The following is a 23,330-nucleotide window of genomic DNA, read 5'->3' as shown; positions in this document are numbered from 1 at the left end:
TCATACTCAATATGCAAGGTTATGGGGTGCAGTGAGACCTAACATTTCCCCTTCTATACGAACTTTTAAAAGTGGCACCATGGATCGGTGGCTGGGATGTGGGGAATAATGAGGGCATAGGAATATGGTCAGAGTTTTCTTTCTTTCTCTCTTTCTCTCTTTCTTTCTTCCGACAGTGTCTCACTCTGTTACCCAAACTGGAGTGCAGTGGTGTGGTCATGGCTCACTGCAGCCTTGACCTCCCGGGCTCAAGCACTTCTCCCACCTTAGCCACCTGAGTAGCTGGGACTACAGGTGCAATCCACCATGCCTGACTAATTTTTAAATATTTATAGAGATGGAGTCTCACCATGTTGCCAAGGCTGGTCTTGAACTCCTGGGCTCAAGCAATCCTCCCACCTTGGCCACCCAAAGTGCTAGGATTACAGGCACGAGCCACTGCACCTGGCTGGAATTTTCATAATATGAATTGGATATAATCGACTGACTGACCAATTTGCTTATTCATTCACCAATCATTCTTGGACACCTATGATATCCCAGACACTGTGAACAAGGCAAAGATTTCCCCATAAACTGTGGGAGAGGAAGATAATAAATAAATACAAATATGTCAGGAAGTGGTAAGAAAATTATACTGCAGAGATCATGCCACCGCACTCCAGCCTGGGCGACAGAGTGAGACTCCATCTCAAAAAATAAAAAAAGAAAGAAAGAAAATTACACTGCAGAGGAGAAAAGGTGGTAGGGAGCTGTTATTTTTAATGGGGTGTGCAAGGAAGAGTGCAACACAAGGGTGATGTTTGAAGAATGCAAAATGCAGTCAAGAAGCAAGCCATGTGGTCATGTGTGGGAAGAACATTCCAGGCCCACGCAAAGGTCCAGAGGTGGGAATATGGTTTGGCATATTTGTGAACGCTTAGGAGGTCTGTGACGGGGACAGGCAGTGAGCAGGAAGGACAGGGGGAGAAAATGAGGCTGGAGCACTGGCTGGGAGCCGGATCTCACAGACCATGATCTCACAGATCATCAGTTCCAGGCAAGGGCTCTGGAACTGATCAGCAAAACTCAGTCTGCATTGTACAGACCTACACTTTTTTTTTTTTTCTGAGATGGAGTCTCCCTCTGTCACCCAGGCTGGAGTGCAGTGGCAGGATCTCAGTTCACTGCAACCTCCGCCTCCCGGGTACAAGAAATTCTCCTGCCTCAGCCTCTCAAGTAGCTGGGATTACAGACATGCGTCACCACACCCAGCTAATTTTTGTATTTTTAGTAAAGACGGAGTTTCACCATGTTGGCCGGGCTGGTTTCAAACTCCCAACCTCAGGTGATCCACCTGCCTTGGCCTCCCAAAGTGCTGGGATTACAGGCATGAGCCACCATGCCCGGCCTATAGACCTGTACTTATAAACCCCACCATAACCAGGAACGAGTCAGGGAAGAAACTAGAAGGACAAAATTTGGGTAGTTCCAGGCTTTGTGTATCAAAACTCTGGGATCACTTCTAGCACGTATGATGCCTTTGTGGGAATCACAAAAAGGCACCCCGTGGGTGCCAGTGAGTTGCCCAAAGCACTCCTCCCACCTTTGTTTGGGTGGTGGAATTACAAAAATGGGCCCTTCCTCCCACCTGAGGCAGTGGGTACCAGGACTCACAGCTTGACTAAGGGGAACGCTGGATGATTTCAGTCCCGTCCTCAGCCCAGGAGCCTTTGTGCGTGCACTGCCTGCCCATCTGTACATCCCATACTTGAGAACTACATCAATCCCCTGCTGGTAGCAATTAGGAAAGCAATCAGGCCATGACTTTGAGCAAAAGCCCACACCACACAAACACACTTCACTCTTTTGTTGTTGTTTAAGACAAGGTCTTGCTCTGTCGCGCAGACTGGAGAGCAGTGGTGCAATCATAGGTAAGCTCAAACTCCTGGGATCAAGTGATCCTCTCACCTCAGCCTCCTGAGTAGCTGGCACTAACAGGTGCATGCCACTGCATCCAGCTTTTTGTAGAGCCAGCATCTGGCTATGTTGCCCAGGCTGTTCTCGAACTCCTGGTCTCAAGTGATCCTCCCCACTCAACCTCCCAAAGTGCTGGGATTACTGACATGAGCCACCACACCCAGCCACACCTTACTTTTGAAATTCCTCCTCTCTGGAGAAAAAACTTTGATACTAAAGCATAATCCTTTCTAGCTACCATCCCACTTCTCTCCGTGGAAATAGAGGCTGGTGTTGGGCGTGACACATCACCTACCGGATCAGGAGAACGTAGACTTCGTGCCGCGGCATCTCGTACCTCTCCACAAGCCTGAACGTGGAATAGATGCATGGCACGGCCAGATTAATGCAGGACACAACGAAAGGCAGTAACAGCACCGCCCCAGGGTTACTGTGTGTCTTCAGGAACTGCAGGGGATGGGGGAGAGAACGGAGGGCTGACTTGTACACTGTACCCCTTTCTGCTTCACTCAAAAGTCTCCCATGATAGAAAACCCAAGAAGTAGCTTCTCTGCTTTTAACTATTTATCTATTTATTTATTTTAATTTTTTTGAGATGGAGTCTCTCCGTGTTGCCCAGGCTGGACTGCAGTGGCGCGATCTCAGCTCACTGAAACTTCCACTTCCTCGGTTCAAGCGGTTCTCCTGCCTCAGCCTCCAGAGTAGCTGGGATTACAGGCACGCACCAACATACCCAGCTAATTTTTGTATTTTTAGTAGAGATGGGGTTTTCCCATGTTGGCCAGGCTGGTCTCTAACTCCCGACCTCAGGTGATCCATCCACCTCGGCCTCCCAAGGTGTTGGGATTACAGGCATGAGCCATCGCGCCCGGCTAGGTTAACTATTTTGTTAAGCTACCATTAATTTGCTTACCCCGTGCCAAGCAAACTGAGGCTCAGGGAGGGGAAGACACTTGCCCAGGGTCACCCGGCAAGGAAGTGGCAGATTGGAGCCTAGGTGCGTCTGACTCAGGAGCCTGAGCTCGAACAATCATTCTGTGGCTTTCCCTTTTTTACCAAGATGACTGGGGCAATGAGGATGTGCTCCCTCCTGTTTAGCGTAAGTGGCCTTGTTCATTTTCACCAGGCTTCACCTCTCTCTGAGTTCTGAATTAGGGGGTTGGCGTGTCTCTGCTAGCCTGTGCTGCCGTTTTTTGTTGTTGTTGTTTTTTTTTTTTTGAGCCGGAGTCTCGCTCTGTTGCCCAGGCTGGAGTGCAGTGGCATGATCTCGGCTCACTGCAACCTCTGCCTCCGAGGTTCAAGTGATTCTCCTGCCTTAGCCTCCCAAGTAGCTGGGATTACAGGGGTGCACCATCATACCCAGCTAATTTTTGTATTTTTAGTAGAGACGGGGTTTCGCCATGTTGGCCAGGCTGGTCTCAAACTCCTGATCTCAAGTGATCTGCCTGCCTCAGCCTCCCAAAGTGCTGGGATTACAGGCGTGAGCCACTGTGCCTGGCCCTGTGCTGCACTTTTGTGTGAGGCTGGGAGAGGCACTGGGCCTCCAGGAGGAGGCAGCACTCTGGCATTTGGCTGGGAGTGGAGCCGGGACTGCACGTCTGCTAGGCATCCTTCCATGGGCCTTGGAGTCAGGGATTCCAATGAATTTATCTGATATCTCACATTCCCACATCCTCCCTGCATGTCCTCACCCTACCTCCATCTACCTCTGGATGGTTCAAAAGCACCACTTGCATTTTTGGTGGTAGTTTTGGAGCCAGGGTAACCTGGGTTCCAATGCGGCTCCCTCCCCACACGTAAGCTGCAAGGTCTGGGGCCAGATCCTTAGCTTCTCTGAGCCCCTTTTCTCCATCTGTACAATGGAGAGATGATCACATGACTCAGAGAGATGTTGCAAGAATTAACTGAGATCAAACAAGGCAAGGCCTGGCGCCAGGGCTGTGAAACAACACAGCTAAGCTCCATTCATGTGAAACTGTAGTCACCAATGAATGACCACCACTGTAGCCAGAACTACAGGTGCACACCGCCGTGACAGGCTAATTTTTAAAATTATTTTAGCAATGAAGTCTCCATGTTGCCCAGGCTGGTCTCGAACTCCTGGGTTTCAGGTGATCCTCCCGCCTTGGCCTCCCAGAGTGTTGGGATTACAGGTGTAAGCCACTGTGCCTCACTCCTGCATTTTTAACAAGTTCTCTGCTGGTGCTGATGCTGCTGGCCATAGATCCTGGGTTGAACCGTGGGCTGCACACCACCCTTCCCCTCCAGCATCTCATCCCTTCACTTTGTTCTCTCTGCCCTGGACCCTGGTGTTGGTTACCTCTAAGTTGTACTCAGCCAGGTAATAAACGGCTGCACAGCAGGCTATGGCCACTCCTGTAGAGACAACCCAGGCCACCATGTAGGCAGAGAAGCGGGTCAGCTGCTGATTGAACGTCAACTTGGAATTCTCCTGACGGAGCTCTGACAGGTTCTCCTAGAAACATAAGAAAGTCAAGTTTATGGCTGGGCATGGTGGCTCACGCCTGTAATCCCAGCACTTTGGGAGGCCAAGGTGGGTGGATCACTTGAGGTCAGGAGTTTGAGACCAGCCTGGACAACATGGTGAAACCCCGCCTCTACCAAAAATACAAAAATTAGCCAGGCATGGTGGTGCACGCCTGTAATCCCAGCTACTCGGGAGGCTGAGGCAGGAGAATCACTTGAACCCGGGAGGTGGAGGTTGTAGTGAGGAGAGATCGCACCACTGCACTCCAGCCTGGGCGACAGAGTGAGACTCTGTCTCAAACAATAAATAAATAAATAAAAATAAATGAAAGTCAAGTTTATCCAGAGATCCCTCTCCACTGCTAGCAAAGATCCCCAGGGAATGCTTGCCACATCCAGAGACATGAATCCAGCCCAAATCCACAGGTGAGAGAGAGGGGGAACATTCATGATGAACATGGATTATGGGAGACCCATAGCGGACTCTGAAATGGGCCAAGAATCTCCAAACACTGCTTCCATCTTACAGAAACAGTTGGAATTAATAGATTGGGACCATGTTCTTGAGAAAAGCACAGTGAGGTCACAAAATTCTTTCTTGAAGAATAAGGTTGGGTATCTACACTGAGAAAGAAGCTCACATCTGCAACCCTCTTGTCGAAGTCCCTTTATTTGGCTGGGTTTGGTGGCTCACACCTGAATTTCCAGAATGTTGGGAGGCCGAGGTGGGAGGATCACTTGAGCCCAGGTGTTCAAGACCAGCCTGGGCAACATAGTGAGATTCTCTCTCTACAAAAAATTTAAAAATTAGTTAGGCATGGTGGTGTGCACCCATAGTCCCCGCTACTCAGCAGGCTGAGGTGGGAGAGGCTAACTGGAGCCCAGGAGGTCGACACTGCAGTGAGTTATGATTGCACCACTGCACTCCAGCTTGGGTGACAGAGCAAGACCTTGTCTCGAAAATCATAAAAAAAAAAAATTTAAAGCCCCTTTATTTATAAAATCAGCTTGCTCTTTTTTTTTTTTTCTGGAGATGGAGTTTCACTCTTGTTGCCCAGGCTGGAGTGCAGTGGCGCGATCTTGGCTCACTGCAACCTCTGCCTCCTGGGTTCAAGAGATTCTCCAGCCTCAGCCTCCTGAGTAGCTGGGATTACAGGTGCCCGCCACCACACCCAGCTACTTTTTTGTCCTTTTTTTAGTAGAGATGGGGTTCCATCATGTTGGCCAAGCTGGTCGTGAACTCCTGACCTCATGATATGCCTGCCTCGTCCTCCCAAATTGCTGGGATTAGAGGCATGAGCCACCAGCTGCTTTTTTTTTTTTTTTTTTTTAATAAGTTTGTGTCTATAGACCAGGGTTTCTCAACCTCTGCACTATTGACATGGTGGGCTGCATAATTCTCTGTTGCGGGTGCTGTTCTACGCATTGTAGGATTTTTAGCAGCATCACTGGCCTCTACCCACTGGATACCAAGAGCACCCTCTTCCCAACTGTAACAATCAAAAAAGTCTCTAGAGGTTGTCAAATGTCCCCCTGAGGGGCCAGATTTCTCTGGGTTGAAAATCATTGCCCTGGCTGGCTCACATCTGTAATCCCAATACTTTGGGAGGCCAAGGCGGGTGGATCACTTGAGGCTAGGAGTTCGAGACCAGCCTGGCCAATATAGTGAAATCTCATCTCTAAAAAATTCAAAAATTAGCCAAGTGAGGTGGCAGGTGCCTGTAATCCCATCTACTTGGGAGGCTGATGTAGCAGAATCGCCTGAACTCGGGAGGCAGAGGTTGCAGTGAGCCAAGATCATGCCACTGCACTCCAGCCTGGGCGGTGGAGTGAGATTCCGTTAAAAAAAAAAAAAACAGCTGGGCGCGGTGGCTCACGCCTGTAATCCCAGCACTTTGGGAGGCTGAGGCGGGTGGATCACGAGGTCAGAAGATTGAGACCATCCTGGCTAACACAGTGAAACCCCATCTCTACTAAAAATATAAAAAATTAGCCGGGCATGGTGGCGGGCACCTGTAGTCCCAGCTACTCGGGAGGCTGAGGCAGGAGAATGGCGTGAACCTGGGAGGCGGAGCTTGCAGTGAACCGAGACTGCGCCACTGCACTCCAGCCTGGGCAACAGAGTGAGACTCCAATTCAAAAAAAAAAAAAAAAAAGAAAAGAAAAGTTACAGGTATACTGGAGAAGGGAAGGAGACCAGCCGATGGCAAATGAGTAAAGTGAGCTCGCCTTACCCTTATCTCAGTGCTAAGATTCTTCTGTTTTAGCTTCACAGCTTTTTCTTGAGTGACAGTGAAGTCCCAGCAAAAGATCAGCTTGGTGATCCCTCCGGAGTAAATGTGGGGATTAATGAAGTTGTTCCGGAAATACTTGGCCATGCTAGAGAAGGCAGAAAGCAGAACACCTGAAGGTTATTATGGACGTCACTGGGAGTGCAGGGCTTCAACAAAGGGCAGCCCTATTATTAATGGTGAAAGGCAACGTGAAGACTTAGCCCCAAGCTGTTGGCCTGGAGGAGTGTGGTCACCACACAGTGGTTAAACAAGCACTGGCTTTGGGGCCGCACAGGCCTGGCTTGCAACCCTGGATCTGCCAACTGGGGGATTTTTGTCTTGTGAATGGTTCTGATTCTCAGCCTCAGTTTCCATATCTGTAGAGAGGGAATAACAATAAAACACCTCACAGAATTTTTTTTTTTTTTTTTTAGACAGAGTTTCACTCTTGTCTCCCAGGCTGGAGTGCAGTGGTGTGATCTCTGCTCACTGCAACCTCCACCTCCAAGGTTCAAGCGATTCTCCTGCCTCAGTCTCCCAAGTAACAGGGATTACAGGTGTCCATCATCACGCCCGGCTAATTTTTGTATTTTTAGTAGAGGCAGGGTTTCACCATGTTGGCCAGGCTGGTCTTGAACTCCTGACCTCAAGTAATCCACCCAGTTCCCTGTTGCTGCTATAGCAAATGACCACCAACTTAGCGGCCAAAAACAACACAAATTTGTTCTTTTACCCTTCTAGAGATCAGAAGTCAGAAAATGTTTTTTCTTGTTTTTGTGTTTTTTGTTTGTTTAGGGACGAGGTCTTGCTGTGTGGCCCAGGCTAGAGTGCAGTGGTGTAGTCATAGCTCACTGCAGCCTCCACCTCCTGGGCTCAAGGCATCCTCACGTCACAGCCTCCAAATTAGCTGGAACTACAGGCACATGCCACCACACCCAGCTAATCAGAAAATGAGTCCACAGAGCTAAAATGAAGGTGTTGGCAGGGCTATGTTCCTTCTGGAAGCTCTAGGGAAGAATCCATTTCCTTGTCTTTTCCAGCTTCTAGAGGGTGTCCTCTTTCCTTGGCTTGTGGCCACCTCCTCCAACTTCAAAGCCAGCAGGGTAGCATCTTCCCATCTCCCTGCTACTCTCTGACCTCCTGCCTGCCTCTTATAAAGACCCTTGTGATTCCATTGGGCCCACTGGGATAATCCAGGATAATCTCCCCATTTAAAAATCCTCAGTCACATCTGCAAAGTCCCTTTTGTTATGCGAAGTTACATATTCACCAGTTCTGGGGATTAGGATGTAGACTTCTCTGGGCGGGGGTCGGGGGAGATTATTCAGCCTTCCAAAGAGTCTATGCAGTGCTTACAGCAGCAAGCACTTGATGAAGGCACTGTTATGGTCATGGGCTGTCTCAGGCCCAGGAAGCCCTGAGCACACACACAAAAATGCTGCACAAGATGGACGGATGCTGCTGTTCTGAAATTTGCCACCACTCAGTAACAGCAACTTTAGAATCATTTCTGGCCGGGCATGATGGCTAACACCTACAATCCCAGAACTTTGGGAGGCCCAGCAGGGGGGATTACCTGAGGTCAGGAGTTCAAGACCAGCCTGGCCAACATGGTGAAACCCTGTCTCTACTAAAAATAGAAAAATTAGCTGGGTGTGGTGGCATGAGCCTGTAATCCCAGCTACTTAGGAGGCTGAGACAGGAGAATCACTTGAACCCGAGAGGCAGAGGTTGCAATGAGCCAAGATCACACCACTGCACTCCAGCCTGGGTGACAGAGCAAGACTCTGTCTCAAAATATTAATAATAATAATAATAAAATCATTTCCTACTTTGACAGAACAAAACAAAATCTCACTTTAGTTTGAATTAGTATGCTGGCAGTCAGGTTGCTATGGGTTGGACTGTGTACTTCCCAAAATTCGTATGTTGAAGTCCTAACCCCCTAGTACCTTAGAATGTGACCGTATTTGGAGGTAGGGTCTTTAAAGTGGTAATTACAGGCTGGGCGCAGTGGCTCACGCCTGTAATCCCAGCACTTTGGGAGGCTGAGGCGGGTGGATCACTTGAGGTCAGGAGTTTGAGACCAGTCTGCCAACATGGTGAAACCCCGTTTCTAATAAAATTACAAAAATTAGTCGGACGTGGTAGCGCATACCTGTAGTCCCAGCTACTAGGGAGGCTGAGACAGGAGAATCCCTTGAACCTGGGGGACAGAGGTTGCAGTGAGCTGCGATCACACCACTGCACTCCAGCCTGGGCAACAGAGTGAGACTCCATCTCAAAATAAATAAATTAATTAATTAAAGTGGTAATTACATTTTTAAAAAATGGGGTCATTAAATTGGGTCCTAATTCAGTAGAAATGGCATCTTTATACGAAAGGGAGATTAAGACACAGAGGGATAACCATGTGAAGACACAGGCAGGAGACAGTGGCCGTCTACAAGCCAAGGAGAGAGGCCTCAGAGGAAACCAAGCCTGCTGACACCTTGATCTTGGACTTCAGGCCTCCAGAACCATGAGAAAATAAATTTCTGTTGTTTAAACCAATGGTCTGCTGTACTTTGCTAGGCAGCCCTAGCAAACTAATACAGAGATTGCATGTTGCTTTTCTTTCTTTCTTTCTCTCTCTCTTTTTTTTTTTTCTGAAACAGGATCTCCAGTTGCTCAGGCTGGAGTGTAGTAGACTGATCTCAGCTCACTGCAGCCTCGACCTAATGGGCTCAGGTGATTCTCCCACCTCAGCCTCCCGAATAGCTGGGAACACAGGCGTGAGCCACCAAGCCAGGCTAATTTTTTGTATTTTTAGTAGAGATGGGGTTTTGGTATGTTTCCCAGTCCAGTCTCGAACTCCTGGACTCAAGTGATCAGCCTGCATCAGACTCCCAGAGTGCTAAGATTACAGGCATGAGCACCGCGCCCAGCCTTTCATATGTGTATTTTCCATTTGTACCTCCTCTCTGACAGTTATCTATCATGTTCTTCCCTTCATATCATTGCTGGGGTAACTGCACCCTTATTATCAGGCTGACCAATTTCTTTAAAAGCACAGAAAAACCTCTCTTCCTCTGTCCAAGCTCCTATTTTATATTGCAGGACAAGGAATAATTGGACAGCAATAGAAAGTCAAAACAGCAGGCTGGGCACGGTGGCTCATGCCTGTAATCCCAGCACTATGGGAGGCCGAGGCGGGTGGACCACCTGAGGTCAGGAGTTTGAGACCAGCCTGGCCAACATGGTCAAACCCCATCTCTATTAAAAATACAAACATTAGCGGGGCGTGGTGGCAGCTGCCTGTAATCCTAGCTACTCGGGAGGCTGAGGAAGGAGAATCACTTGAACCTGGGAGGTGGAGGTTGCAGTTAGCCCAGATTGCGCCACTGTACTCCAGCATGGGTGACAGAGCGAGACTCTATCTAAGAAAGAAAAGAAAAGAGAGGAGAGGACTGCAGAGAAACTGTTACCTGGGTAATTTTTGAATTTCTTGGATTTTTGCAGAAATCTAACATGACCCTCAGAATCAGGAAATGCAGATGCTTCCATACCTGAACAGCAAACTGAAGAAGCAGGTGGTCAAGCATGCTCCGATTGTGAAGATGTAGGCCAGCTGCATGTTGTAGGATGCCCCGCTGTTCCCGTGCTGGATGGTGGAATTGGTGTAAAAGCCATAGTACATCACTGTGTCCCTAAAATAACCCTGAAAGGTACAATAAACCATAGGTCAGGTGGATCTCCTGAAAAAAAAAGGTAAACGATTATGGTCATGAGAGTTGACCTCTCCTGAATACAAGAAGCCTGGGCGAGTCAGTTTAGACATTTTGTTTTCCAGGAAAGGGGCACTGAGAATTTGGACATTGTGTCACTGGGCTCTCAGACTTGAAAAGAAATCCAACGTAACTTTACAATGGGGACACTGAGCTGTTACCACCTGGCCCAGTGACCAAGTGAAACATAAGAAAGAACACGACAGCCAGGCCTCTCGTGTCACCAGTATTATGTGCCTCTGTCACCAGTATTATGGCTAAACATGCTTAATAGGAAACAAATCAAGCCTTTAGGCCTACATTTCAGTGCACAGGAAATAAGAAGCCAGAGAAACAAATTCTAGAAACCACTAGGAAATCATCAGACAATTCCAGAAGGTAGGACATTGGAATCTACATAGCAGTAGGCCCAATTTCTGCAATAAGCCAATGTCAAGAAAAAAGGGGCTGGGCTGGGGAGATTTATTTATTTATTTATTTATTTATTTATTTGAGATGGAGTCTCCCTCTGTCACTCAGGCTGGAGTGCAATGGCAAGATCTCAGCTCACTGCAACCTCCTGGGTTCAAGCAATTCTCCTTCTCTCAGCTTGCCTAGCAGTGGGGATTACAGGCTTCCGCCACCACATCCAGCTAATTTGTGTATTTTAAGTAGAGATGGGGTTTTGCCATGTTGGCCAGGCTGGTCTCCAACTTCTGACCTCAAGTGATCCACCCGCCTCGGCCTCCCAAAGTGCTGGGATTACAGGAGTGAGCCACCGTACCCGGCTGATTATTTTAGATTAATAGAGATTTAAGGGGGGAAAAAACACAGAATGTAAAATCTGATTGTTGACTGAATCCTAGTCTGAATAACCAAGTTATGAAAGACATTTTGGGGTCCAGGGAGGGAGGGAGGAAGGAAGGAAGGGAGGGAGGGAGGAAGGAAGGAAGGAAGGAAGGAAGGAAGGAAGGAAGGAAAGAAGGAAGGGAAAGAAAGAAAGAAAAAGGAAGGAAGGAAGGGGAAGGGAAGGGAAAGGAAAGGAAAGGAAAAGAAAGAAAGGCTTGTAGTACAATCCTATCCTCTGTTTATTTTTAAAAGCATAATAATCTATGTGCCTGTCATCTATTTGGTTTTTTTTATCAAGTATGTATCTATCAACGTTTGTACAGGAAGAAAAAAACAGTCTACAAAGATATATCTCAAAATGGGGAGTTGGACAAATAAAAAAATATAAAATGAACTTTCTCTTAGTTTTCTTCTATAGTAGGAATTTTTCAAAAGGAACATTGTATTTTGTAGAAATAAAAATAAAAAAGAAAGAAAGCATAGATCTATAAACACCAACACAAGAAAATGCGCACCACATATTGCTAAGTAAAAAAAAAAAAAAGCAAGTTGTAGATAATATACAATGAATAATTCATCTTTTGTAAGAAAAGAAAAGAATGCCTCTGTACGTGCACAGAAGTGTCCGTATGTTTGCCAAAAAAGTGTGTGGATAAAAACAAACTGTTCAAGATGGTTGCCTCTGGAGACAGAAATTCCACTACGATGTGTGTATGTTACTTTGCAGGAAAACACTTGATTGATTGATTGATTGATTGATGATTGAGACAAGGCCTCGCTCTGTTGCCCAGGCTGGAGTGCAGTGGGGGAATCTTGCTTCACTGCAATCTCTGCGTCCTGGGCTCAAGCAATCCTCTTACCTTAGCCTCCTGAGTAGCCAGAATTACAGGTGTGTGCCACCATGCCCTGCTAATTTTTGCATTTTTGTAGAGACGGGGTTTTGCCATGTTGCCCAGGCTGGTCTCCACTGCTTTGGCCTCCCAACTTGCTGGGATTACAGGCATGAGTCACCACACTCAGCCAGGAAAACATTTCAAACATCCACTTTCCCCATCAGTTGACCCCCAGGCAAAATGAGAAGTGTGAGTGGGTGACTGGCAAGGCACGTCCCTGGGTTTCCGAGGTGATTGGTGCACTTGGGGTAGGGGAAATGGAGGACTTACCACCCCAGTGAAAAACTCCAGCCCAGTGAACTGGAGGGTGTTCTTTTCGGCCACGGTAAACTGAGGGATTATGATGAAGCTGAAGTTCAGGATGAATGAGAAAATGTTGAACTTCAAAAGCCATCTCAGAAAGTTGAAATAGGAGAGGACACTGGTTCCAAACTTGCCTCCAATGATCTTCAGCGTCTTCTGCCACAGGCTGATGGAATTCAGAATTTCCGACAGGCTGTTCTTGGATCTCCGATAAGCCTGGAATCAGGATTCAAAGCAGGTGTGGCTTGCTGTTGCCTCAACAAATATCGACTGAGCAGGTGCCATAAAAGCAGAAACAGCCACCACGTCTGGAGTATTGTTAAGTGCAGGCACCATGCTAGGCATGTTTACAAATGTTATGTCAACTCTAAGGTGGAGCTATTATGACCTTCCCAGGTTTGCTGTTGAAGGTGCCACTCACAATGGCCAACTTGGCCAATGAACTCAGCAACCTCTTAGTTCTTCCCCATGCCCACCTCGCCTTCCCACACCTGTACTAACCGTTGGCTCTGGGCAATGAAATCGCTCTGATTTTTGGTTCGTCTTCCCCTTGAGTCCCCTTTCATCCTCACTCTCCTCCCTCCCTGTTTTCACCCTCTTGCTGTGCCTGTTTTACTGACTTACCCGGGAAATGGAGTTCAGACACTGAATACAGCAATTGAGCTGAAGGATACGATGGGTCTGTTTGCTTTTTTCTTGGTCAACTATTTTCCTGTAGGGAACAGCAAGAGAAAATGAGAGATACAAATGTTGTAACTCATTCATTAAAAAAATAGTTACATGGTGGCTCATGCCTGTAATCCCAACACTTCGGAAGCTGAGGCAAGAGGATCACTGAGGCCAGGAGTTCAAGACCAGCCTGAGCAAAATAGTGGAACCTTGTCTCTATTAAGAAAAAAATTAACAAAAAATAGCTGGGTGTGGTGGTAGTGCCTGCCTGTATAGTCCCGGCTACTCCAGAGGCTGTGGTGAGGGGATTACTTCGGCCCAAAAGTTTGAGACTGCAGTGAGCTATGATCACACCATTGCAGTCCAGCCTGGGCAACTGAACGAGACCTCATTTCTTTCTTCCTTTTTCTTTTTTTTTTTTTTTGAGATGGAGTCTCACTCTGTCACCCAGGCTGGAGTGCAGTGGCCTGATGGCGGCTCACTGCAGCCTCTGCCTCCCAGGTTCAAGCGATTCTCTGCCTCAGCCTCCTGAGTAGCTGGGATTATGGGAGCACATCATCATGCCCTGCTAACTTTTGTATTTTTAGTAGAGACGGGATTTCACCATGTTTGCCAGGCTGGTCTCGAACTCCTGGCCTCAAGTGATCCACCTGCCTTGGCCTCCCTAAGTGCTGGGATTACAGGTGTGAGCTACTGCACCCAGCCAAGACCTCGTTTCTTAAAAAAAAAAAAAAAAATTAGTTATTAAACTCCTATGATGTGTTGGACATCATCCCATGTGTTAAGACAACAATTTCCCTGGTTTATAGAGCTGACATCCTAGTTGTAAGCGAAAGACAGTAAGCAATAAATATAATAATAAAGTAGGGAAACTATGTAGTATATTAGAAGGTGATTTGTATTATAGGAAAAGAAGAAAAAACAGAGTGGGGTAAAGAGATGGGAAGTAATGGGGTGGGGACAGTATTACAATTTGAAATAGGGTAAAATCTGAGCATCACCCTATTTGAAGGAGAGGAGGGATTCATATAAAAATGTCTTGTGCATGGGGAACAGCCAGCACAAAGCCCCAAGGTAGGCAGCATAGCAAAGGAGGCCAGGGTGGCTGGAATGAAATCAACAAAGGGAAGGGAGGAGGATACGAATAACATGCATGGGGCAAGTGTTCCTATATGTCAGTGGTTCTGATATGGCTTGGCTCTGTGTCCCCACCCAAATCTCTTGAATTGTAATAATCCCCATGTGTTATGGGAGGGACCCAGTGGGAGGTAATTGAATCATGGGGGCGGGTTTTTCCCATGCTGTTCTCATGATAGTGAAAACGTCTCACGAGATCTGATGCTTTTTGTATGTGTTTTTTGTTGTTGTTGTTGTTTTTTTTGAGATGGAGTCTCGTTCTGTTGCCCGTGCTGGAGCGCAGTGGTACAATTTCAGCTCACTGCAACCTCTGCCTCCCAGGTTCAAGCAATTCTCCTGCCTCAGCCTCCCGAGTAGCTGGGATTACAGGCGCCTGCCACCATGCCCAGCTAATTTTTGTATTTTTAGTAGAGATAGGGTTTCCACCATGTTGGCCAGGCTGGTCTTGAACTCCTGATATCAGGTGATCCACCTGCCTTGGCCTCCCAAAGTGCTGGGATTACAGGCATAAGCCACCACACCCAGCCGATCTGATGGTTTTATAAAGGGCAGTTCCCCTGCACATGTCGTCTTGCCTACCACCACGTAAGATGTGCCTTTGCTCTTCCTTTGTCCTCTGTCATGATTGTGAGGCCTCCCCTGCTGTGTGGAACTGTGAGTCCGTTAAACCTCTTTCCTTTATAAATCACCCAATCTCGGGTATGTCTTTATTAGCAGAGTGAGAGCAGACTAATACAGGTTCTCAACCTAGGGGGATTTTGCCCCCACACAATTGGCAATGTCCGGAAACTTTTCTGGTTGTGAAACTAAGGAGTGGAGAGGGGGTGATATTGGCATCAAGTACATAGAGATCAGAGATGCTGCTACACACCTTACAATGAAGAAAACAGCCCCCCACAACAGAGAAAGATCCAGCCCTCAGATGTTACTTGTACTGATATTGAGAAATCTTGCTATAAGGTCTTTGGAGCCCATATTCAGTGACAGAGGCAGCCATACAGAGTTCGAAATGGAAGTGTTTTCAGAAAGACACAGTCACAATTGGTCTCCTTACCCTTCCATGAACTCACCACATCTGCTTTGTTCTGGTTCTTTCCTAGCTTTCTTTGGTCCACCTCGAAGGCCCATCCCAATGTCATGGTCAATTGTCTTTCAAGGCCCAGCTCAAATGCCCCCTCTCTCCATTTTCCCAGCAAAGTCAGGGAGGGCAGACCTTTCTGGTCCTCCCATTGCAATCTCTATTTTGACTTGGCCTGATTTACTTTCTGCCATTTGTAATTTACTTGTTGACAAATCTATTCCACCCTGCCAGGATTTGAAATTTGTCTTTGAAACCTCAGAAAATCCTACATCCATGAATCACTTACTAGTAATTGTTGTTGCATCCACTCTATTACTTTCTGCCAACTATATCAAATTGAAAAAAAGAAAAAAAAAGATTAAGCAACAATTAATGTAAACTCTGAAGGCTAAAACAGCCCTTACCCTCGGGTTTTGAATTCCTGAGCTTATAAAACTCCTAAGGTCTTTATGTATTTTTTCTTTTTTATTTTAGTTTATTTTTTTTCCGATACAGAGTCTTGCTCTGTCACCCAGGCTGGAGTGCAGTGGTGTGATCTTGGCTCACTGAAACCTCTGCCTTCCAGGTTCAAGCGATTCTCCTGTCTCAGCCTCCCCAGTAGCTGGGATTACAGGCGCATGCCACCACACCCGGCTAAGTTTTGTATTTTTAGTAGAGACAGGGTTTCACCATGTTGGCCAGGCTGGTCTCGAACTCCTGACCTCATGATCTGCCCGCCTAAGCCTCCCAAAGTGCTGGGATTACAGGCATGAGCCACTGCACTAGTCTGATCTTTATTTTTTAAGTAAAGATTTTATTTAGCATAGTTTGAGATTTACAGTAAACTTGCAAAGACAGTAAAGAAAACTTCCATATACCACTCGCTAATTTCCCCGTTAATATTTTACATTTCCATGGTAGGTTTATCAAAACTAAGATACCAGTACTGGTACGTTACTATTACCTAAACTCCAGACTATTCAGATTTTACCAGTTTTTCCACCGATGTCCATTTTCTATTCCAGGATCTCATCCAGGATACCACATTGCATTTACTCGTCATGTCTCTCTTTTTTAATTTTCATTTTTTGTAAAGATGGAGTCTCACTATGATGCCCATGCTGGTCTCAAACTCCTGAGCTCAACTAATCCCACCACCTTGGCCTCCCAAAATGCTGGGATTACAGGCGTGAGCCACCACACCCAGCCTGTCATGTCTCTGTAGAACTTTCCACTCTATGATAGTTTCTCAGACTTTCCTTGTTTTTGATGACTTTGACAGTTTCAAGGGGTACTGGTCGAGTATTTTGTAGAATATCCTTCATTTGGGATTTGCCTAATGTTTTTCGCTGTTTAGACTGGGGTTGTGGGTTTTAGGAGAGAGTAGCACAGAGGAGACGTGTTTCCCCCATCACATGACTTATCTTTGGGGATGTTAACCTTGAGTCTTGGCCAAGGCAGTATTAGGCAGACTCTCCACTGGAAAGTTACACCCCTCTCTTCCTTCCACGCCCTACTCTTTGGAAGCAGCTCACCAAGCAGAGCCCACACTCCAGCCCAGGAGCAGGAATCAAGCTGTAGCCCCTGGAGAAAGGAGTACCTACAGAGGGCATTTGAAATTTTTCTGTCAGGAAGATTTGTCTCTTCTATTGTGCTTATTTATTTCTTATCTTTTTGAGATGGGGCAAAAGTAGAAGATTGAGGTTCACATGAAATCTGAGAAAGAAGAAAAGCCTTTGGTCCATACCTAAGGTTCCTTTTCTCTTCCATGGTCCTTGGCTGGTTCCTGATGGCTTTAATTCTGTCTCTGGACGTCATGGGTATAAGAGATGCGATTAACTTCTGTCCTATGAAAGAAATTAATGGAATTTAATTTCTTTTTTCTTTAACAGAATCGTAACACTGAAATGTGGTGCTGAAGTCAGAGCACGTAACACAAGGGAAGAAGTTTATGGAGTTGGGGATCTCAAAGATCACAAAGGAAAACAACAAAAAAACACATATATGTGTTAAAGCTCAAAGTCAGAGCAAATGAATAATGGCTGCACTTTATTCCAATTCAGTGTTTTTCTCTTTCCTGTAACAAAAAACATTTAGCAAAGTCAATAAGATCCTGCGTGTTTGGTCACCCTACCTCTTCTCTCTTTTTTTTTTTTTTTTTTTTTGAGACAGGATCTTGCTGTGTCACCCAGGCTAGAGTGCAGCGGCACAATCACAGCCCACTGCAACACTGATCTCCTGGACTTAAGCGATCCTCCCACCTCAGCCTCCCAAAGTGTTGTGATTACCACAATGCACCACCATGTCTGGCTAATTTTTTAATTTTTTTGTAAAGCTGAGGTCTCACTACATTGCCCAGGCTGGTCTTGAACTCCTGGGCTCAAGCGATCCTCCCACCTCAGCCTCCAGAGTAACTGGGACTACAGGCACACACCACGACAACCAGCTAATTTTTTAAAATTATTATTTGTAGAGATGGGGTCTTGCTATGTTGCCCAAGGTGGTCTCAAACTTCTGACCTCAAGAGATTTCCCACCTCAGCCTCCCAAACTGCTAGGATTACAGGTGTGAGCCACCACGCCTGGCTCTCTTGCTTTAATATCCCACATCACTTCCTTTTGCCCCTGACCCCAGGTTCAAGAGACTTCTCACATTCCTTGACTATTGCTGAATGCCCTTCCACCTCCCTAGAAGTACACCCTCCTTTTCTCCTGCTAACTCATATTCACATTTGCAGTCAATGTGGCAGATGCTATTGATTGTCTACCCCAAATTCATTTCCTCCTTGTTAATGGAATTCCAATTGTGTTTAGGAATCTACCTGCCTCCCTCCCTCACATGGCCCTGAGCTTCCTTGAGGTGGAGCCTATCTCTAGGCCCAAAGAGCAAGTTTTAGTCTGAGTGAACCAATCCTCACGGTCCTGTCCCCTTGCAGGTGACTGGTTTAAGCACAGGCATGTGACACAGCATTAGCCAATGTCCTCTGAGAGGTGGTGTGCTGAGAAATTTCTCGGAAAATATTTCTTCCTTCTCAAAAAAAAAAAAAAGGCAAAAAACAAGAAAAAGACAGATGCCTCTTCCTCTGATTATTGTTGTGTCTGCATGTGATGTGAGAAGTGCTATTGCTATCCTGTAGCAAAGAAGCCAGTAGGCGGGGCAGCGATACCGTGCTGAGGGTGGCTGAGGGATGGAGGGAGCAAGCTGGCTCCTTGGTCACAGCACAGGGTTAGAATGGCCCGCGGGGAAATACAGTGTTCATCGTAATGACATAGTTGAGGTGTAAGGGGAATTCCCAAAAGAGGACCACCAAGTCTCTCTGCTGAGGATGAGGAATTTGTGTCTCTCCTGGGTAGGAAGGGTGAGTAGATTGAAAGGAAGAAAGATGGAAGAGGAAAACATACAGAGATCCAGGGAGCCAGCAGTGTGAGAGGTGATGCCCCAATCTTCTTCAGTAAAGGGGCTAAACCTACTAAATGCTTTGTGTGAGTAAAGGGATATTTTTCTTCTCCCTGAAATCATTGAGAGCTGCTTGACTTTATGCCTGGAATACTGTGGGGGTGAAACAGAAACAGCATCTCTGGGCCGGGCATGGTGGCTCACACCTGTAATCCCAGCACTTTGGGAGGCCAAGCCAGGCAGATCACTTGAGGTCGGGAGTTCAAGACCAGCCTGGCCAACATGGTGAAACCCTATCTCTACTAAAAATACAAAAAAATTATCCAGGCGTGGTGTCAGGTGCCTGTAATCCCAGCTACTTAGGAGGCTGAGGCAGGAGAATTGCTTGAACCCAGGAGGCAGAAGCTGCAGTGAGCTAAAATCATGCCATTGCACTTCAGCCTGGGCAACAAGAGTGAAACTCTGTCTCAAATAAATACATTAAATTAAATTAAAAGAAACTGCATCTCCATTGGCCTCAGGAGCAGAGAGGCTGGAAGGTCTCAGCTAAGATCTGGTTTCCTGATGATCTTGCCAACAAGAGACATCCTATCTGTTGCCTGACCAGGGTGAGGAGGAATTAGCCCCAAGTGAGACAGTGTGGCGATTAAGGATGCAGGCTTGAGGCTGGATGTGGTGGCTTACACCCGTAATCCATCCCACCACTTTGGGAAGTCAAGGTGGGCAGATCACCTGAGGCCAGGAGTTCGAGACAAGGTTGGCCAACATGGTAAAACCCCATCTCTACTAAAAATACAAAAATTAGATGGGTGTGGTGACATGCACCTGTAATCCCAGCTACTCAGCAGGCTGAGGCATGAGACTCACTTAAACCTGGGAAGCAGAGGTTGCAGTGAGCCAAGATTGTGCCTCTACACTCCAGCCTGGGCGACAGCAAGACTTTGTCTCAAAAAAAAAAAAAAAAAAAAAAAAAGAATGTAGTCTTGGGAATCAGATAGACCTGTATTTGGGCCCCAGATCTTCCAGGTCACTAAATTTATCTGAGCTTCAGTTTCCTCATCAAGCAAATGGAAATGCCACCTCAAAGGTGTGGAGTGCAGGGAGTACATAAAACTCAATTCGATGGATAACAAAAAGCAGGTGCTCTGCAGAGCACAAGGCATACAAAATAAGCTTGATAAAAATAAGCTCTTGTTAGGGATGTCTTAAATTGATCCCTTCCTTTGTCCTTGGCTTCCTTAGTTCAACCACAAAACCTTCCGCCCTTCCATATTACTCAATGTCCTTCTTTTAGAGACAGGATCTTACTCTGTCACCCAGGCTGGGTTGCAGTGGTGCCATCAGAGCTTGCTGCAGCCTCCAACTCCTAGGCTCAAGTGATCTTCCCACCTTAGCCTCCTGAGTAGCTGGGACCACAGGTGTGCACCATCATGCCTGGTTATTATTTTTTAAATTTTTTTGTAGCAATGAGGTCTCCCTTTGTTGCCCAGGCTAGTCTCGAACACCTGGGCTCAAGCGATCCTCTTATCTTGGCCTCCCAAAGCAGTAGCATTATAGGTGTGAGCCACCATGCCTGGCCCCACTTGGTATCTAAAAAGTAAAATATGCTGTGGACAACGAGGAAGCCTTTTTTCCTACTCCCCTACTTCTCTTCCCCAGCATTTCACTACCTTGAACAGTTTCATGTGAAGAACCAGGAGTGTCTATGCCCATGCATTCTAGGCTATGAAGGGTCTGAGACATCGATTCATTCAAAGACGTTGAAAACCGCAGCACCTGGTTACCCTTTTGGTCATTCCTTTTGCTGACTGTCTGAGAGTCTATCACATCAATGTCAGATATTGATGAAACCATGTTGATGCTTGAGTCTAGCAGCACCTTTTCTTGAAAAATCTGATTTGAGGATGGGTGGCTTTGGACCCCAGAGGAAACATTCTCAACCTGTATGATGATTTCATTCACGTGGTCATCGGACAGCATCTCCTGCCTCCTGCAAGCCTTCTTCTCCACTGGGGTGGGCTTCCTGAGACTTCATACAGCAGTCACGCCCGCACTGATTGGGACTCGCAGGGAAAAAGTGATGATGATCACAAAGGGATACACCATTCACATTATTTTTAAAATGCCAGGATGAGCTCACCAAAGCCACCCCTACACAAATCACAACATAACTCCCTGCATCTAACCCCTGAGGAGTTTTCTCAGGAGAAGGAGTGTTTTCCTGCAGAGAATTCTGTCTTGGTAGCTAGGCAAGAAATCAAAAACAGAATCTTTCATTTAAGACAATGGGATTCTAGAAACAGAAGGAAGATATTTTTCTAAATGACTCATAGTCAAAGGGCAAGATTTTTTTTTATAATTTAGTGCCTCTGGCCTAGAACTTATATATATACATATATATATATGTTCTAAATATACATATATATGTTCTAAATATACATATATATATATTCTAAATGTGTATATATATATATTTTTTTTTTGAGATGGAGTCTCGCTATGTCACCCAGGCTGGAGTGCAGTGGCACGATCTCAGCTCACTGTAACCTCCACCTCCCAGGTTCATGCCATTCTCCTGCCTCAGCCTCCCAAGTAGCTGGGATTACAGGCGCCCGCCACCATGCCCGGCTAATTTTTTGTATTTTTAGTAGAGACGGGATTTCACCATGTTAGCCAGGATGGTCTCGATCTCCTGACCTCGTGATCCTCCTGCCTCGGCCTCCCAAAGTGCTGGGATTACAGGTGTGAGACACAGCACCTGGCTGAACTTATATTTTATATCTGTAGTTTTATCTGCCATGTAGAAATCCACATGGGTTTACAGTGATACAATTATTATCTCCGGATGCCTTAGGTAGTGGACTCTGCTATTTGTCCGGCTCTCAGTCTCTAGTCTCCTTCTTTCTCAAACCAGCAAAAGCTCCATTTCCTGTGCAGACATAGTGCTCAAAGTCTCCCAGTGTTCTTTGCGGCTAAGGGTGGGCCTGTGACTCAGTTTTAGCCAATGAGACTTGTGGCTTCCAGGAATGCTCTTTCAAAGGGGACAGTTTGCCTAGGTTCACAATTTGCCTTTCACCAGTCTTCCTCCAGACATTTTGAAAAGAAGAGAATGAACGTTCACCTGCTAAGGATGGTAGAGAAAAAGGCTGCAGAAGGGGCTTCAGTCCTTGAGGGCATCATGGGTGGAGCTGCTGCACAAACTTTGCACTTCCTCCTTCCATGCTTCTTGTTTTTTTACTTTTTAAAAATTTTTATTTATTTATTTATTTAGAGACAGAGTCTCGCTCTGTTGCCCAGGCTGGAGTACAGTGGCATGATCTTGGCTCACTGCAGCCTTTGCCTCCTGGGTTCAGGCAATTCTCCTGCCTCAGCCTCCTGAGTAGCCTGGCAAATTTTTGTATTTTTTGTAGAGACGAGGTTTCACCATGTTGGCCAGGCTGGTCTTGAACTCCTGACCTGAAGTGATTCGCCTGCCTCAGCCTCCCAAAGTGCTGAGATTACAGGCATGAGCCACCGCATGTAAAAAAGAGTACAAATTTTTAAACATTTTTTTTAGAGATGAGGTCTTGCTCTGTCGCCCAGGTTGGAATGCAGTGGTGTGATCATAACTCACTGCAGCCTTGACCTCCTGGGCTCAAGTAATCCTCCTGCTTCAGCCTCTTGAGTAGCTGGGACCACAGGGGCACCACCATGCCCAGCTATTTTTTTTTTTTAAAGACATAGGGTCTCACTTTGTTGTCCAGGCTGGTCTCGAACCCCTGGTTTCAAGCAATTCTCCCACCTTGGCTTCCCAGAGTGCTGGGATTACAGGTGTGAACCATTGCACCTAACCCACACTTCTCAGTACATGAGAAAAATAAACCCCTTTATTGCTAAGCCACGTTTCTGTTCCAGTGCCAGGCACATAAACACAATTCCTATCCAATAGATCTAATTTCAAATCACCTAGGTCTAGTTGTTTATTTAATAGTTGTAGAAATTGAGGTGCAGAGAGCTGAACGGACACTGCTCCTCCTCATCACACTTTCATTAAATGTCAAAATTGAACTAGAACCCATGTATTCCTTCTCCCGACAGTGATAGTTAACAGTAATGATACCTGCCATTACTGCAGGCCAAGTACTTTAAATAGAGCACAACATTTACGCTATGAAGTAGATATTAAAATCAACCCCATTTTATAGCTAAGAAAACTGATGCTCCATGAAATAATTTGTCTGTCACAAAACCAGCAAGCAGTAGAGCTGGGGTGAAATCCGGAATGCTCTGAACCCAAAGCAGAACTCTTAGTCATTTCACTCTGGCCCCTTCCTGTAACAAGAGGCTGGTATATCATTCATTCATTCTTGCCAGGTGTGGTGGTTTATGCCTCTAATCACAGCACTTTGGGAGGCCGAGGTGGGTGGATCACTTGAGGCCAGGAGTTCAAGACCAGCCTGGCCAACATGGTGAAACTCTGTCTACTGAAAATACAAAAATTATCCAGGTGTGGTGGCAGGGGCCTGTAATCCCAACTGCTTGGGAGGCTGAGGCTGGAGAATTGCTTGAACTCAGGAGG

At 46.4% G+C, this 23,330-nt stretch overlaps 1 protein-coding gene across 3 annotated transcripts in view; it reads right to left on the bottom strand.

Moving 5' to 3' along the window:
* Window positions 1-23,330, bottom strand: part of TMC5 (transmembrane channel like 5) — an 89,289-nt gene that overhangs the window by 22,389 nt on the left and 43,570 nt on the right. For 2 of the 3 annotated variants that reach the window (XM_055365366.2, XM_031003064.3), the window contains exons 6-12: window positions 17,124-17,223; window positions 13,135-13,222; window positions 12,478-12,726; window positions 10,268-10,419; window positions 6,681-6,825; window positions 4,280-4,435; window positions 2,255-2,406 (exon numbers count right to left, since the gene is read on the bottom strand). In XM_055365366.2, coding sequence (XP_055221341.1) covers window positions 2,255-2,406; window positions 4,280-4,435; window positions 6,681-6,825; window positions 10,268-10,419; window positions 12,478-12,726; window positions 13,135-13,222; window positions 17,124-17,223 — 1,042 coding nt within the window. Of the gene's footprint in view, window positions 1-2,254; window positions 2,407-4,279; window positions 4,436-6,680; window positions 6,826-10,267; window positions 10,420-12,477; window positions 12,727-13,134; window positions 13,223-17,123; window positions 17,224-20,442; window positions 20,999-23,330 lie in introns of those variants that run through there. The other variant, XM_031003068.3, reaches the window with a different exon arrangement.

This window comes from Gorilla gorilla, chromosome 18 (assembly GCF_029281585.2).
Source record: "Gorilla gorilla gorilla isolate KB3781 chromosome 18, NHGRI_mGorGor1-v2.1_pri, whole genome shotgun sequence".
NCBI lineage: Eukaryota > Metazoa > Chordata > Mammalia > Primates > Hominidae > Gorilla > Gorilla gorilla.
The sequence above is the reverse complement of the archived record's forward strand: the minus strand, read 5'-3'. Positions and strand labels throughout refer to the sequence as shown.